General features: G+C 44.4%; 1 protein-coding gene across 1 annotated transcript; it reads right to left on the bottom strand.

Annotated features, from left to right (window-relative positions):
* LOC119285284 lies at window positions 1-15,336 on the bottom strand. Its single transcript, XM_037564553.1, has 9 exons — window positions 14,798-15,336; window positions 14,565-14,700; window positions 14,380-14,466; window positions 14,048-14,290; window positions 13,854-13,952; window positions 13,650-13,751; window positions 13,504-13,554; window positions 3,861-4,254; window positions 1-21 (listed from the first exon to the last, which is right to left on the bottom strand). The coding sequence occupies exons 4-8, from the start codon at window positions 14,100-14,102 to the stop codon at window positions 4,010-4,012; spliced, it is 552 nt and encodes a 183-aa protein (XP_037420450.1). The 5' UTR covers window positions 14,103-14,290; window positions 14,380-14,466; window positions 14,565-14,700; window positions 14,798-15,336; the 3' UTR covers window positions 1-21; window positions 3,861-4,009.
* Window positions 15,337-15,354: the final 18 nt, after the last annotated feature.

Genomic DNA, 15,354 nt, shown 5'->3' with positions numbered 1-15,354 from the left:
CATGCCACGTCATCCCGATTGCTGTTGCTAAACGTCCGTTAGTTCAAACCGCGTCAAATTCAAATTTAAAATTAATGTCGACAATAAAAGTTTTCAAAAATTGAAACGAAAATGTTCGGTGGTTGCCAAATATTACAAAGGTAATTATGATGCAACAAACACATTTTTATAAAATGGATAGATGGTTTTAAGTTAAATAAAACAGAAAGAAAATAAATAAAAGAAGAAAATACAAAAGGAGCAAACAGAGAACAAAAATAGAAGGAGAACACCCCGTTCCCTGGGCCGTGGCCCAACTGGGCCAAACCACCTAGCCCAGCCCACCCCGCGCCCCAGCCTACTTACCGCCCCGGTCCACCCGACCGAAACCCTAACCGCCCCACTCTCCCCTCGCACTCCTCTCTCTCCCTCCTCTGCCCGATCTGGATCGGGGCAAACCCCGATCCCATCGGCCCGACGCTGCCGCCGATTCCCGCGGCCACTACGCCGAGTCCCCCCCTCGCTGGGACGCCCTCCCGCCTCTGCGCGAATGCCCCCGGCGCCACGGAGCTTCGTCCCCAACCCGCCGGAAGTCGCGGCCTCGACCCGGTGCCGCCTCGTCGTCGATCTGACGCCGCCGTCCGTCGTCACCGCCACCTCGTCGCCGCCCCGTCATCATCTCCTCCCCGCGTAGCTTCACCGAGCCTCGCCGCCCCGTACCCCTGCAATGTCGGTGAAGCCCCCGGCCTCCGCCTCGCCTCTTCCTCTCCCTGTACAGAATGACACCGCGCCCCCCGCTCCTCCGCGCGCGCAGACCACGTCCATTCGCGTCCCCTCGCGCCTCCTGCCGCACGCGCCTGCGTCCGGAGCCCGCTGCGCGCCGCCTCGCGGCGTTCCCCGCTCCTGCTGCTACGTGCTCTGCGTCCCGCCCTATTGCCGCCCCGCCGTGCCTGGCTGCCCGCCGCTGCTCCCGACGACTCCGACATGCCACCCCCGTGCGCATCGCCTCCTCTGGCCGGGCCTCTAGCGCCCTGCGTGCATGCCACCGCACCTTCCTTCGCTCCGCCGGCCTCGCTGTGCCGCCCCGCTCCGGCCACGGTCGCCGGCGCTGGGCCACGCGCCGGCTCCCTTCCCCCGCTGGCCGCTGCGCCCTGTTGGGCGGGCTGGCGCCCATCGCCCGGCTCCGCCCTGCGCCGAGAACCACCACCCGCGACCCGTTAAGGCCCCTGGGCCATTGACAAGTGGGCCCCGCCCCTGAGAACCTTAAAAAAATGGTAGGACATGAAAACAATAATTAAATTAATTAATTTAGTATTTAAGTAATTAATTAACTTAATTAATTCTGTTAGTTAACTAATTAAACCTAATTAACCTGCTAACTAATCTAATTAATCTGTTAGTAGTTAGGCAGGCAATGACAAACAGGCCCCACCCGTTAGTTTGACCGGTCAAAGGTCAGCTTTGACCGCTGACGTCATAAATGGTTTTCAATTAAATTAATTCTGTTAATTCTAGAAAATGATTAAATCCTTTTAAAATTAATATAAAATAAACCATAGCTCAGATGAAAACATTTTCTACATGAAAGTTGCTCAAAATGACGAGACGAATCCGGATACGCAGCCCGTTCGTCCGCCAGACATCCCTAACATAGCAAACACGCAACTTTCCCCCTTCGGTTCATCTGTCCGAAAACGCAAAACACCGGGGATACTTCCCCGGATGTTTCCCCCCTTCACCGGTATCACCTCATGCCGCGTTGGGGCACGCCTAGCATCACGCTTTGCTTTGTCATGCATCGTTATGCATCTGTTTGCATTGTATTCATTGTTTCTTCCCCCTCTTCTTCCGCTAGACACCGAGACCTACGCCGCTGCTACCCAGTACGACTACGGTGTTGACGACCCCTCTCTCTTGCCGGAGCAACCAGGCAAGCCCCCCCTTTGATCACCAGATATCGCCTATTCTTCTCTCTACTGCTTGCATTAGAGTAGTGTAGCATGTTACTGCTTTTCGTTATCCTATCCTGATGCATAGCCTGTCCTTGCTACTAGTGTTCTTACCATTACCTGCTATCCTACTACTTAGTATAGGATGCTAGTGTTCCATCAGTGGCCCTACACTCTTGTCCGTCTGCCATGCTATACTACTGGGCCGTGATCACTTCGGGAGGTGATCACGGGCATATACTATATACTTTACACAGTTACATTACCTGTGATACTGTTCAGAGATGGGGGCTGAAGGGGCAGGTGGCTCCATCCCGTTAGAGGTGTGCCTAGGTTCCCGACAGCCCCCGACTGTTACTTTGAGGCGGAGCGACAGGGCAGGTTGAGACCACCTAGGAGAGAGGTGGGCCTGGCCCTGGTCGGCGTTCGCAGATACTTAACACGTTTAACGAGATCTTGGTATTTGATCTGAGTCTGGCTACTGGCCTATACGCACTAACCATCTACGCGGGGACAGTTATGGGCACTCGACGTCGTGGTATCAGCCGAAGCCTTCGTGACGTCAACGACTGAGTGGCGCGCGCCGGATTGGACTGGAACGCCTACTAGGCTAGGTCTGCTTCCGGCCGCGTTTGCAACGTGCAGGTGTGCAAAGGGCGATGGGCCCAGACCCCTGCGCCATAGGATTTAGACCGTCGTGCTGACCTCTCTGTTGGTCTAGGTGGGGCTGCGACGTGTTGATCTTCCGAGGCCGGGCATGACCCAGAAAAGCGTGTCCTGCCAAATGGGATCGAGCGTGTTGGGTTATGTGTTGCACCCCTGCAGGGAAGTTAAACTATTCGAATAGCCATGATCTTCGGTAACAGGACGACTTGGAGTTGTACCTTGACCTTATGACAACTAGAACCGGATACTTAATAAAATACACCCTTCAAAGTGCCAGATACAACCGGTGGTCGCTCTCTCACAGGGCGACGAGGGGAGGATCATCGGTTAGGGTTATGCTATGCAATGCTACTTGGAGGACTTCAGTCTACTCTCTTCTACATGCTGCAAGACGGAGGCTGCCAGAAGCGTAGTCTTCGAAAGGACTAGCTATCCCCCTCTTATTCCGGCTTTCTGCAGTTCAGTCCACATATAATAGCCTTATTCCAGTTGATACCAATGCATGCATATGTAGTGTAGCTCCTTGCTTGCGAGTACTTTGGATGAGTACTCACGGTTGCTTTCTCCCTCTTTCCCCCCTATCCCTTCTACCTGGTTGTCGCAACCAGATGTTGGAGCCCAGGAGCCAGACGCCACCTTCGACGACGACTCCTACTACACCGGAGGTGCCTACTACTACGTGCTTCCCGCTGACGACGACCAGGAGTAGTTTAGGAGGATCCCAGGCAGGAGGCCTGCGCCTCTTTTGATCTGTATCCTAGTTTGTGCTAGCCTTCTTAAGGCAAATTTGTTTAACTTATGTCTGTACTCAGATATTGTTGCTTCCGCTGACTCGTCTATGATCGAGCTCTTGTATTCGAGCCTTCAAGGCCCCTGGCTTGTAATATGATGCTTGTATGACTTATTTTATTTGTAGAGTTGTGTTGTGATATCTTCCCGTGAGTCCCTGATTTTGATCGTACACGTTTGCGTGTATGATTAGTGTACGGTCAAATCGGGGGCGTCACATAACCGATGGAACAGGGAAGTGTTCCGGGTCAACTGCATCTGTAGTTACACCCGGATCGCGGCTTCTAGTTTGCGCAGCCATGGACACGCTCACTATAGTATTGTTGATCAGTGCTAAACTGCGTCCCCTGCTTGGGAATCGAGCAAAGAAACCCCTGCTCCCGTCTATGCATGTATCACCGGTATCAGCTTGACCAACTTTCTGAATTTTTGTATTGGCAGGAGCATTAATATCTTCAACAACGACGGTGAATTTACATGCTGGATTGGCAATCCCAACGCCATTTCCTCCGCCTGCCAAAGGATGTTGAGCCTCCAATTCAGCGCCTGACAGATAGAGCAATAGAAATGGTATAGATGAATTTACATAAACAATGTACTTGTTTATTAGAGTTATGTTTCCAGGTCTACGTATGGTGCATCTCCGATGCCAGCATGTTGTCCCTTGCTATTTGATCCTCATTCCCGGGTATCTTATCTGCTGGAGGTTCACAACATTTCTCATCCACTGGCAGCTTGCCTAACTCTGCTCGAGTTAGGCGTCGCCTTGTAGCACCACTCCCTGCGGTGCCACTTGCAGACTGAGGGGCTGGGATGACATCTTGCACCGTCGAATCCGTGGCATGATCTCCATCGATATCGACACTTGCAGCTGTGTGCATAATACATTTTTATTAGTTGCATCAATAGATACTGATACGTCTCCGTCGTATCTATAATTTTTGATTGTTCCATGCCAATATTATTCAACTTTCATATACTTTTTTGGCAACTTTATATTTTTTTTGGGACTAACATATTGATCCAGTGCCCAGTGCCAGTTCTTGTCTGTTGCATGTTTTTGGTTTTGCAGAATATCCATATCAAACGGAGTCCAAATGGGATAAAACCGGACGGAGCTTATTTTTGGAAAATATGGAAAATTCGGAAGGAAAATCAACGCGAACCAGTGCCCGAGGTGGTCACGAGGCAGGGGGGCGCCCCCCTCCCTTAGGGCGCGCCCCCAACCCTCGTGATCCCACCGTAAGGCGGTTGACACTCTTCTTTTGCCGCAAGAAAGCTAATATTCGGAAGAAAAAATCATGGCGAAGGTTTTAGGCCAATCGGAGTTACGGATCTCCATATATATACGAAACGGTGAAACAGAGGCAGAACAGAACGCGGAAACAGAGAGAGACAGAGAGACAGATCCAATCTCGGAGGGGCTCTCGCCCCTCCCATGCCATGGAGGCCAAGGACCAGAGGGGAAACCCTTCTCCTATCTAGGGAGGAGGTCAAGGAAGAAGAGGAAGAAGGGGGCCCCTCTCCCCCTCTCCTCCGGTGGCGCCGGAACACCGCCGTGGCCATCATCATCACCGCGATCTACACCAATACCTCCGCCATCTTCACCAACATCTCCATCACCTTCCCCCCTCTATCTACAGCGGTCCACTCTCCCGCAACCCGTTGTACCCTCTACTTGAACATGCTGCTTTATGCTTCATATTATTATTCAATGATGTGTTGCCATCCTATGATGTCTGAGTAGATTTTCATTGTCCTATTGGTGCTTGATGAATTACTATGATTGATTTAATTTGCTTGTGGTTATGTTGCTGTCCTTTGGTGCCCATCATATGAGCGCACGCGTGGATCACACCATAGGGTTAGTTGTATGTTGATAGGACTATGTATTGGAGGGCAAGAGTGGCAGAAGCTTCAACCTAGCATAGAAATTGATGCATACGGGATTGAAGGGGGACCAATATATCTTAATGCTATGGTTGGGTTTTACCTTAATGAACATTAGTAGTTGCGGATCCTTGCTAATAGTTCCAATCATAAGTGCATAGAATTCCAAGTCAGGGATGACATGCTAGCAGTGGCCTCTCCCACATAATACTTGCTATCGGTCTAGTAAAGTAGTCAATTGCTTAGGGGCAATTTCGCAACTCCTACCACCACTTTTCCACACCCGCTATATTTACTTTATTGTTTTTTTATCTAAACAGCCCCTACTTTTTATTTACGTACTCTTTATTATCTTGCAAACCTATCCAACAACACCTACAAAGTACTTCTAGTTTCATACTTGTTCTAGGTAAAGCGAACATCAAGCATGCGTAAGAGTTGTATCGGTGGTCGATAGAACTTGAGGAAATATTTGTTCTACCTTTAGCTCCTCGTTGGGTTCGACACTCTTACTTATCGAAAACTGTTGTGATCCCCTATACTTGTGGGTTATCAAGACCTTTTTCTGGCGCCGTTGCCGGGGAGCAATAGTGTGGGGTGAATATTCTCATGTGTGCTTGTTTGCTTTATCACTAAGTAATTTTTATTTGTTGTTCTTAGTTGTTTCCTATCTTTAGTTATGGGTAGGAAACGCAAAATACCAAAAAAATTAGTTGTACCTACTGGACCAATGGTTGAAGAACCAATCAAAATCTATCACACTGCTGAAGCTCATTACTTGGATCATCTTCGATTCCTATGTGCTTGATACGTCTCCAACGTATCTATAATTTTTGATTGCTCCATGCTATATTATCTACTGTTTTGGGCAATATTGGGCTTTATTATCCACTTTTATATTACTTTTAGGACTAACCTATTAACCGGAGGCCCAGCCCAGATTTGCTGTTTTATGCCTATTTCGGTGTTTTGAAGAAAAGGAATATCAGACGGAGTCGAAACGGGACGAAATCAACTGGAGAAGTTATTTTTGGAAGGAAACACACCTGATGAATGGACCCCACATCAGAAGATACGGGAGCTACCCACGAGGGTGGTGGGGCCCCCGTGGCTCCTCTGACGTGCTTCTTCTGCCTATATATATCGTCGTACCCTAAAACTTCCAGAACGCAACATAGATCGGGAGTTCCGCCGCCAGAAGCCTCCGTAACCACCAAAAACCAATCTAGACCCGTTCCGGCACCCTGCCGGAGGGGGCAATCCTTCTTCGATGGCCATCTTCATCATACCGGTGCTCTCCATGACGAGAAGGGAGTAGTTCTCCCTCGGGGCTGAGGGTATGTACCAGTAGCTATGTGTTTGATCTCTCTCTCTCTCTCGTGTTCTTAATTTGGCACGATCTTGATGTATCGCGAGCTTTGCTATTATAGTTGGATCTTATGTTCCTCCTCCCCCTCTTCTCTCTTGTAATGAATCGAGTTTCCCCTTTGAAGTAATCTTATCGGATTGAGTCTTTAAAGATTTGAGAACATTTGATGTATGTCTTGCTGTGGATATCTGTGGTGACAATGGGATATCACGTGATTGACTTGATGTATGTTTTGGTGATCAACTTGCGGGTTCCGCCCATGAACCTATGCATAGGGGTTGGCACACGTTTTCGTCGTGATTCTCCGGTAGAACTTTGGGGCACTCTTTGAGGTCCTTTGTGTTGGTTGAATAGATGAATCTGAGATTGTGTGATGCATATCGTATAATCATGCCCACGAATACTTGAGGTGACATTGGAGTATCTAGGTGACATTAGGGTTTTGGTTGATTTGTGTCTTAAGGTGTTATTCTAGTACAAACTTTAGGGCTGTTTGTGACAATTATAGGAATAGCCCAACGGATTGATTGGAAAGAATAACTTTGAGGTGGTTTCGTACCCTACCATAATCTCTTTGTTCGTTCTCCGCTATTAGTGACTTTGGAGTGACTCTTTGTTGCATGTTGAGGGATAGTTATGTGATCCAATTATGTTAGTATTGTTGAGAGGACTTATACTAGTGAAAGTATGAACCCTAGGCCTTGTTTCAATGCATTGCAATGCCGTTTACGCTCACTTTTATCATTAGTTACCTTGTTGTTTTTATACTTTCAGATTACAAAAACCATTATCTACTATCCATATACCACTTGTTTCACCATCTCTTCGCCGAACTAGTGCACCTATACAATTTACCATTGTATTGGGTGTGTTGGGGACACAAGAGACTCTTTGTTATTTGGTTACAGGGTTGCTTGAGAGAGACCATCTTCATCCTACGCCTCCTACGGATTAATAAACCTTAGGTCATCCACTTGAGGGAAATTTGCTACTGTCCTACAAACCTCTGCACTTGGAGGCCCAACAACGTCTACAAGAAGAAGGTTGTGTAGTAGACATCAGTGCTCGTGCTGAAACCCCAACTAGCTTAGTTGAGGGCAAATCTTTAGATGAGCATGCTTGTTATGTGCGACACCGCATATCTGAAAAAGGGAAACTTTTACAGCATCAAATTAGTCGTTTGCAATGCTATGCTTGGAATTTATGTGAAATATATGATGCTACTTGTTGTTCTGAAAACCCTAAGAAACACCTTCCCTACCAATGTGAGTTTATTGATAATGGAATCTTATCTTCTTATGCTAAAGGTGTTTATAGTTACTATGATATTCAACAAATTGAAGAATTTGTTGCTTTTAAGGGTGCTTACGAAATTGCTTCTTTGATTGAAACGTATGATGCTACTTTTCACAAATCTGAAAATTTTGCCATATTTAAATATTGCTATGATAATTATGCTTCTAATGCTTATGTTAAACTATATATTGAGGACTACTCCGCTGCCCAAGAAGAGACTAATATTTTGCAAGAGTCTATGGAAGAAGAAATTGATAAAACTGTGAGCTCATTGGATGAAAAAGATGATGAGGAGAGCGAAGAACAAAAGGAGGAAGAGCGGATTGATCACCCGTGCCCACCTTCTAATGAGAGTAACTCTTCAACTCATACATTGTTTAATTCCCCTTCGTGCTTACCGAAGGATGATTGCTATGATGACTGTTATGATCCCTTTGATTCTCTTGAAATATCCCTTTTTGATGATGCTTGCTATGCTTGTGGCCAAGATGCCAATATGAATGATGCTTATGGAGATGAACTTGCTATAGTTCCTTATGTTAAACAAGAAATTGTTGCTATTGCACCCACGCATGATAGTACTATTATCTTTTTGAATTCTCCCAACTACACTATATCGGAGAAGTTTGCACTTATTAAGGATTATATTGATGGGTTGCCTTTTACCGATTATATTGACGGGTTGCCTTTTACCGTTGCACATGACGATTTTGATAGATATAATATGCATGTGCTTGCTGCTCCTACTTGCAATTATTATGAGAGAGGAACTATATCTCCACCTCTCTATGTTTCCAATATGATAAAATTGCAAGAAACTGTTTATACTATGCATTGGCCATTACTTTGTGTGCATAAATTGTTCTTTTATGACATGCCGATGCATAGGAAGAGAGTTAGACTTCGTCATTACATGATATATGTTACCTTGTGCTCATCACTAAATTACAAATCATTGTTGATTCAAATTGGCTTTGATATACCTTGGGATCCGGGTGGATTCACTACTTGAGCACTACATGCCTAGCTTAATGGCTTTAAAGAAAGCGCTTCCAGGGAGACAACCCGAAAGTTTTAGAGAGTCATTTATTTCTGTTGAGTGCTTTTATATAGTTTAAAAACAACAAAAATAAAGAGGGGAACCCAAAAAATTTTCAAAAAGGAAAGTGAAAGTGATAGAGACAAGCATTGTTGAAGTGGGAGCTAGCCTTGAACTTTGTTCATGCTCACGAAAACTTTGTGAATCTTGATTATGATTACAGAAACTTTTCAACAAAAATAATGATCCCCTTGTACAATTCCATTGTATTATAAAAATAATGTGCCAAGGTTTGCCTTTAGGATGTTTACGATGCTTGTTGGTTTGTGCGGTGCAGGACAGAAACTTTGGCTGTAGTGCGTGAATTTTAATTTTTTACTGGAACGTCAAATGGTTCTGATTCTTTTTGCACTGTATTTATGTACAAATTGTTTATTTTTCCTAATTTTTGCAGAATTTTTCAAGTATCATAAGTATGGTGAATGTTCAGATTGCTACAGACTGTTCTGTTTTAGACAGATTCTGTTTTTGATGCATAGTTTGCTTGTTTTGATGAACCTATCAATTTATATCAGTGGATTAAGCCATGAAAAAGTTATATTACAGTAGACACAATGCAAAAACAAAATATGAATTGGTTTGCAATAATACTTAGAGTAGTGATTTGCTTCATTATACTAACGGATCTTACCGAGTTTTCTGTTGAAGTTTTGTGTGGATGAAGTGTTCGATGATTGAGAAGGTTTCGGTGTGAGAAGAAGGAAGAGAGGCAAGAGCTCAAGCTTGGCGATACCCGAGGCACCCCAAGTAAATATTCAAGGATACTCAAGTGTCTAAGCTTGGGGATGCTGGGAAGGCATCCCCTCTTTCTTCAACAAGTATCGGTATGTTTTCAGATTCATTTCGTTCATGCGATATGTGCAATCTTGGAGCGTCTTTTGCATTTAGTTTTCATTTTTCTTTTATGCACCATGCTGGTATGAGATAGTCCTTGGTTAATTTATAGAATGCTCTTTGCACTTCACTTATATCTTTTGAGTATGGCTTTATAGAATGCTTCATGTGCTTCACTTATATCATTTGAAGTTTTGATTGCCTGTTTCTCTTTACATAGACAACCGCCATTTGTAGAATGCTCTTTTGCTTCACTTATATTTGTTAGAGCACGGGCATATCTTTTGTAGAAAGAATTAAAACTCTCTCGCTTCACTTATATCTATTTAGAGAGATGACAGGAACTAGTCATTCACATGGTTAGTCATAAAATCCTACATAAAACTTGTAGATCTCTGAATATGATATGTTTGATTCCTTGCAATAGTTTTGCGATATAAAGATGGTGATATTAGAGTCATGCTAGTCGAGTAATTGTGAAATTGAGAAATACTTGTGTTGAGGTTTGAAAGTCCCGTAGCATGCATGTATGGTGAACCGTTATGTAACAAAGTCGGAGCATGAGGTGTTTATTGATTGTCTTCCTTATGAGTGGCGGTCGGGGATGAGAGATGGTATTTTCCTACCAATCTATCCCCCTAGGAGCATGCGCGTAGTACTTTGTTTCGATGACTAATAGATTTTTGCAATAAGTATGTGAGTTCTTTATGACTAATGTTGAGTCCATGGATTATACGCACTCTCACCCTTCCACCATTGCTAGCCTCTCTAGTACTGCGCAACTTTCGCTGGTATCATAAATCCACCATATATCTTCCTCAAAACAGCCACCATACCTACCTATCATGGCATTTCCATAGCCATTCCGAGATATATTGCCATGCAACTTTCATCATCATCATATACATGACTTGAGCATTCATTGTCATATTGCTTTGCATGATCGTAAGATAGCTAGCATGATATTTTCATGGCTTGTCCGTTTTTTGATGTCATTTCTACGCTAGATCATTGCACATCCCGGTACACCGCCGGAGGCATTCATATAGAGTCATATCTTTGTTCTAGATATCGAGTTGTAAGTAAATAAAAGTGTGATGATCATCATTATTAGAGCATTGCCCCAGTGAGGAAAGGATGATGGAGACTATGATTCCCCCACAAGTCAGGATGAGACTCCGGACAAAAAAAAGAGAAAGGCCAAAAAAAAGAGAAGGCCCAAAAAAAGGAGGAAAAAAAGAAAACAAAAAAATGAGAGAAAAAGAGAGAAGGGGCAATGTTACTATCCTTTTACCACACTTGTGCTTCAAAGTAGCACCATGTTCTTCATATAGAGAGTCTCTTGAGTTATCACTTTCATATACTAGTGGGAATTTTCATTATAGAACTTGGCTTGTATATTCCAATGATGGGCTTCCTCAAATGCCCTAGGTCTTCATGAGTAAGCAAGTTGGATGCACACCCACTTAGTTTCAGTTTCAGCTTTCATATACTTATAGCTCTAATGCATCTGTTGCATGGCAATCCCTACTCCTCACATTGATATCTATTAATGGGCATCTCCATAGCCCGTTGATACGCCTAGTTGATGTGAGACTTTCTCCTTTTTTGTCTTCTCCACATAACCCCCATCATCATATTCTATTCCACCTATAGTGATATGTCCAGGGCTCACGCTCACGTATTGCGTGAACGTTGAAAAGGTTTGAGAACGTCAAAAGTATGAAACAAGTGATTGGCTTGTCATCGGGGTTGTGCATGATGTGAATGCTTTGTGTGGTGAAGATGGAGCATAGCCAGACTATATGATTTTGTAGGGATGAGCTTTCTTTGGCTATGTTATTTCAATAAGACATAATTGCTTGGTTGGTATGCTTGAAATATTATTGTCTTTATGTCAAAGGATAGATTATTGCTTTGAATCACTCGTGTCTTAATATTCATGCCATGATTAGACATATGATCAAGATTATGATAGGTAGCATTCCACATCAAAAATTATCTTTTTTATCATTTACCTATTCGAGGACGGGCAGGAATTAAGCTTGGGGATGCTGATACGTCTCCGTCGTATCTATAATTTTTGATTGTTCCATGCCAATATTATTCAAGTTTCATATACTTTTTGGCAACTTTTTATATTATTTTTGGGACTAACATATTGATCCAGTGCCCAGTGCCAGTTCCTATCTGTTGCATGTTTTTGGTTTCGCAGAATATCCATATAAAATGGAGTCCAAACGGGATAAAAACGGACGGAACTTATTTTTGGAAAATATGGAAAATTCGGAAGGAAAATCAACGCGAACCAGTGCCCGAGGTGGTCACGAGGCAGGGGGTGTTCCCCCTACCCTCGTGAGCCCACCGTAAGGCGGTTGACGCTCTTCTTTTGCCGCAAGAAAGCTAATACTCGGAAAAAAATCACGGCGAAGGTTTCAGGCCAATCGGAGTTACGGATCTCCATATATATACGAAACGGTGAAACAGAGGCAGAACAGAACGCGGAAACAGAGAGAGACAGAGAGACAGATCCAATCTCGGAGGGGCTCTCGCCCCTCCCATGCCATGGAGGCCAAGGACCAGAGGGGAAACCCTTCTCCTATCTAGGGAGGAGGTCAAGGAAGAAGAGGAAGAAGGGGGCCCCTCTCCCCCTCTCCTCCGGTGGCGCCGGAACACCGCCGTGGCCATCATCATCACCGCGATCTACACCAATACCTCCGCCATCTTCACCAACATCTCCATCACCTTCCCCCCTCTATCTACAGCGGTCCACTCTCCCGCAACCCGCTGTACCCTCTACTTGAACATGGTGCTTTATGATTCATATTATTATCCAATGATGTGTTGCCATCCTATGATGTCTGAGTAGATTTTCGTTGTCCTATTGGTGCTTGATGAATTGCTATGATTGATTTAATTTGCTTGTGGTTATGTTGCTGTCCTTTGGTGCCCATCATATGAGCGCGCGCGTGGATCACACCATAGGGTTAGTTGTATGTTGATAGGACTATGTATTGAAGGGCAAGAGTGACAGAAGCTTTAACCTAGCATAGAAATTGATGCATACGGGATTGAAGGGGGACCAATATATCTTAATGCTATGGTTGGGTTTTACCTTAATGAACATTAGTAGTTGTGGATGCTTGCTAATAGTTTCAATCATAAGTGCATAGAATTCCAAGTCAGGGATGACATGCTAGCAGTGGCCTCTCCCACATAATACTTGCTATCGGTCTAGTAAAGTAGTCAATTGCTTAGGGGCAATTTCGCAACTCCTACCACCACTTTTCCACACTCGCTATATTTACTTTATTGTTTCTTTATCTAAACAGCCCCTATTTTTTATTTACGTACTCTTTATTATCTTGCAAACCTATCCAACAACACCTACAAAGTACTTCTAGTTTCATACTTGTTCTAGGTAAAGCGAACATCAAGCATGCGTAAGAGTTGTATCGGTGGTCGATAGAACTTGAAGGAATATTTGTTCTACCTTTAGCTCCTTGTTGGGTTCGACACTCTTACTTATCGAAAACTGTTGCGATCCCCTATACTTGTGGGTTATCAGATACCATCTCTTTTTTTCTAATGTGTCAGACGGTGGACGGGATTCTGTTTGATATTGTTGTCACCTGTTGTTATTTGGTCAGCAGGCACTAGATTAGGCGCTAGATCCACAACTCCTGAAACAATTCATTTTTCATTATTAAAAAATGTACCATACTACAAATAAGCAACATGTGCACACAAGAACGGGAAGGATAATTTTGTCCCGCACCTGCACATCTTTCATTTGTAGTTATAGTTACAGGAATCACAGGCGCCGTTGACACTGGTGGTAATTCACCATCCTTAGTTAATCTTTCTATATGTGCTGCATCTTTTCATTATGTATCTAGATCAGTTAATTGAATTTTCAAAGCTCTAATAAGTCAGCTATTATCTACCATTATTTGTGTAAGTTTTTATGGGCACCAGTTACCTTCTGTGATGTGAACAGCCACAGAACTTTGAGTGGCTGGAACTGTCGCTTCAATTGCCACCGGGCGCACCCCGTCATGTGTGCCACTGCCTCCCACACCTGTCAAAGTATACATTTAGTTAGGAAGACATTCCTTTTTGTAATCGAGGACGTTGATTATAATCGTTAGCTTGCAGGAAACATTTTTTTAATACCTTCTGATGCCGATGTGCTCACTACATCTGATCTTGTAACAGCAAATGCATGCATTAGCTTCCTAACAAAATCTCTATTGTTGTTCTTGATCCCTTACAGGAACTTCTCCACGGTGGCATCATCATCCCCCCATCATGGCTGTCCCCAATGGTTCCTGGGTGTTCGATACACCATGCTGTAACCGCATCTCGGAAGATTTTTTCAACTCCGTCATCCACTACGGCCCCAAGTTCTATTGGTGGCTGCACAAGGTTGAGCACGATGACAGTGTTAGATAGTTATATTTGACCAGACAAGGGCATCGGAAATCCATGAGTTCAATGCAGCTTACGCTGTCAATGCCAACGAGCGGTGGATGATCCGACATCTTGGGGTGCCAAACCCAGTTGACGTTGTCTTTCCAGCCTTCAGGTTTAGTCTGCGGCAATGAAGAATCGGGGCATGAGACAAAATGAAATCAGGATCCACAAGGTACACAAAAACGGTTGAAAGGTTTTGTTGGGAAGAGAACATTACCTTGAACTGACCAGGGAATCGCTCATCTAGCGCAATCAAATTTTTTTATCTTGTCACCAGTGTAGGATGATAACCTCGGTAGGCGCCGAGATGTCACATTTGAGCTGCCAAAGTCCATCCAGTCCAGGACCCAAATCTGCAATCACATTTTTGGTTTCATAAGCAACTTAATTTCTGATCAATTCAATGTACAATAAGGAATGGTTTGGCATGTTTTTCTAATATTTTGTTACCTGTGCTGCTGTTTGGCATCCTCCAAGCTCTATTGTTTTCTTGCCTCTGCTTATGTCAGCTTGGAATTTACGTACTGCCTCCCTAACTCGTTCAAACCCATATTTTGCAATATTGTAGAACCCAGTGCCTTGTGGATGCACAACACACTGTAGGATCTCATCTGGTACAGCAATATATCTTTGGTTTGGTGCTACTACCAGAGCAGACCCCAACAAAGAGAATGCTACTGACATTGCCCTACGCTCATATGGATCTAGTGACCTGGGATTCATCTGCTCAAATGCATACGATATGTCCTTGACAGCTAGACCCCCTACTGCTTTTCTCTCAAGGCCAACTATGTCCTGTATCTGCGCAACAAGTGCTGCCCGGTCCAAAGGAGTATCATACGTCACAGATGCACTGGAATTTGCAAACCCCATGATGGAAACCATGTCAGAGACTCTAAACCTACGGATCTGCTCATCCCTGAACCTAAAACTCATGTCATGCGGGTTGACTCGTGACAGGATCCAAGCGTAGTGTTTTTTCTTTGCATCGTTTTCTATCTACGTGG

This window comes from Triticum dicoccoides, chromosome 1A, assembly GCF_002162155.2.
Source record: "Triticum dicoccoides isolate Atlit2015 ecotype Zavitan chromosome 1A, WEW_v2.0, whole genome shotgun sequence".
NCBI classification, from domain to species: Eukaryota; Viridiplantae; Streptophyta; class Magnoliopsida; order Poales; family Poaceae; genus Triticum; species Triticum dicoccoides.
Note: the sequence above shows the minus strand (reverse complement) of the source record. Positions and strands in the feature narration are given on the sequence as shown.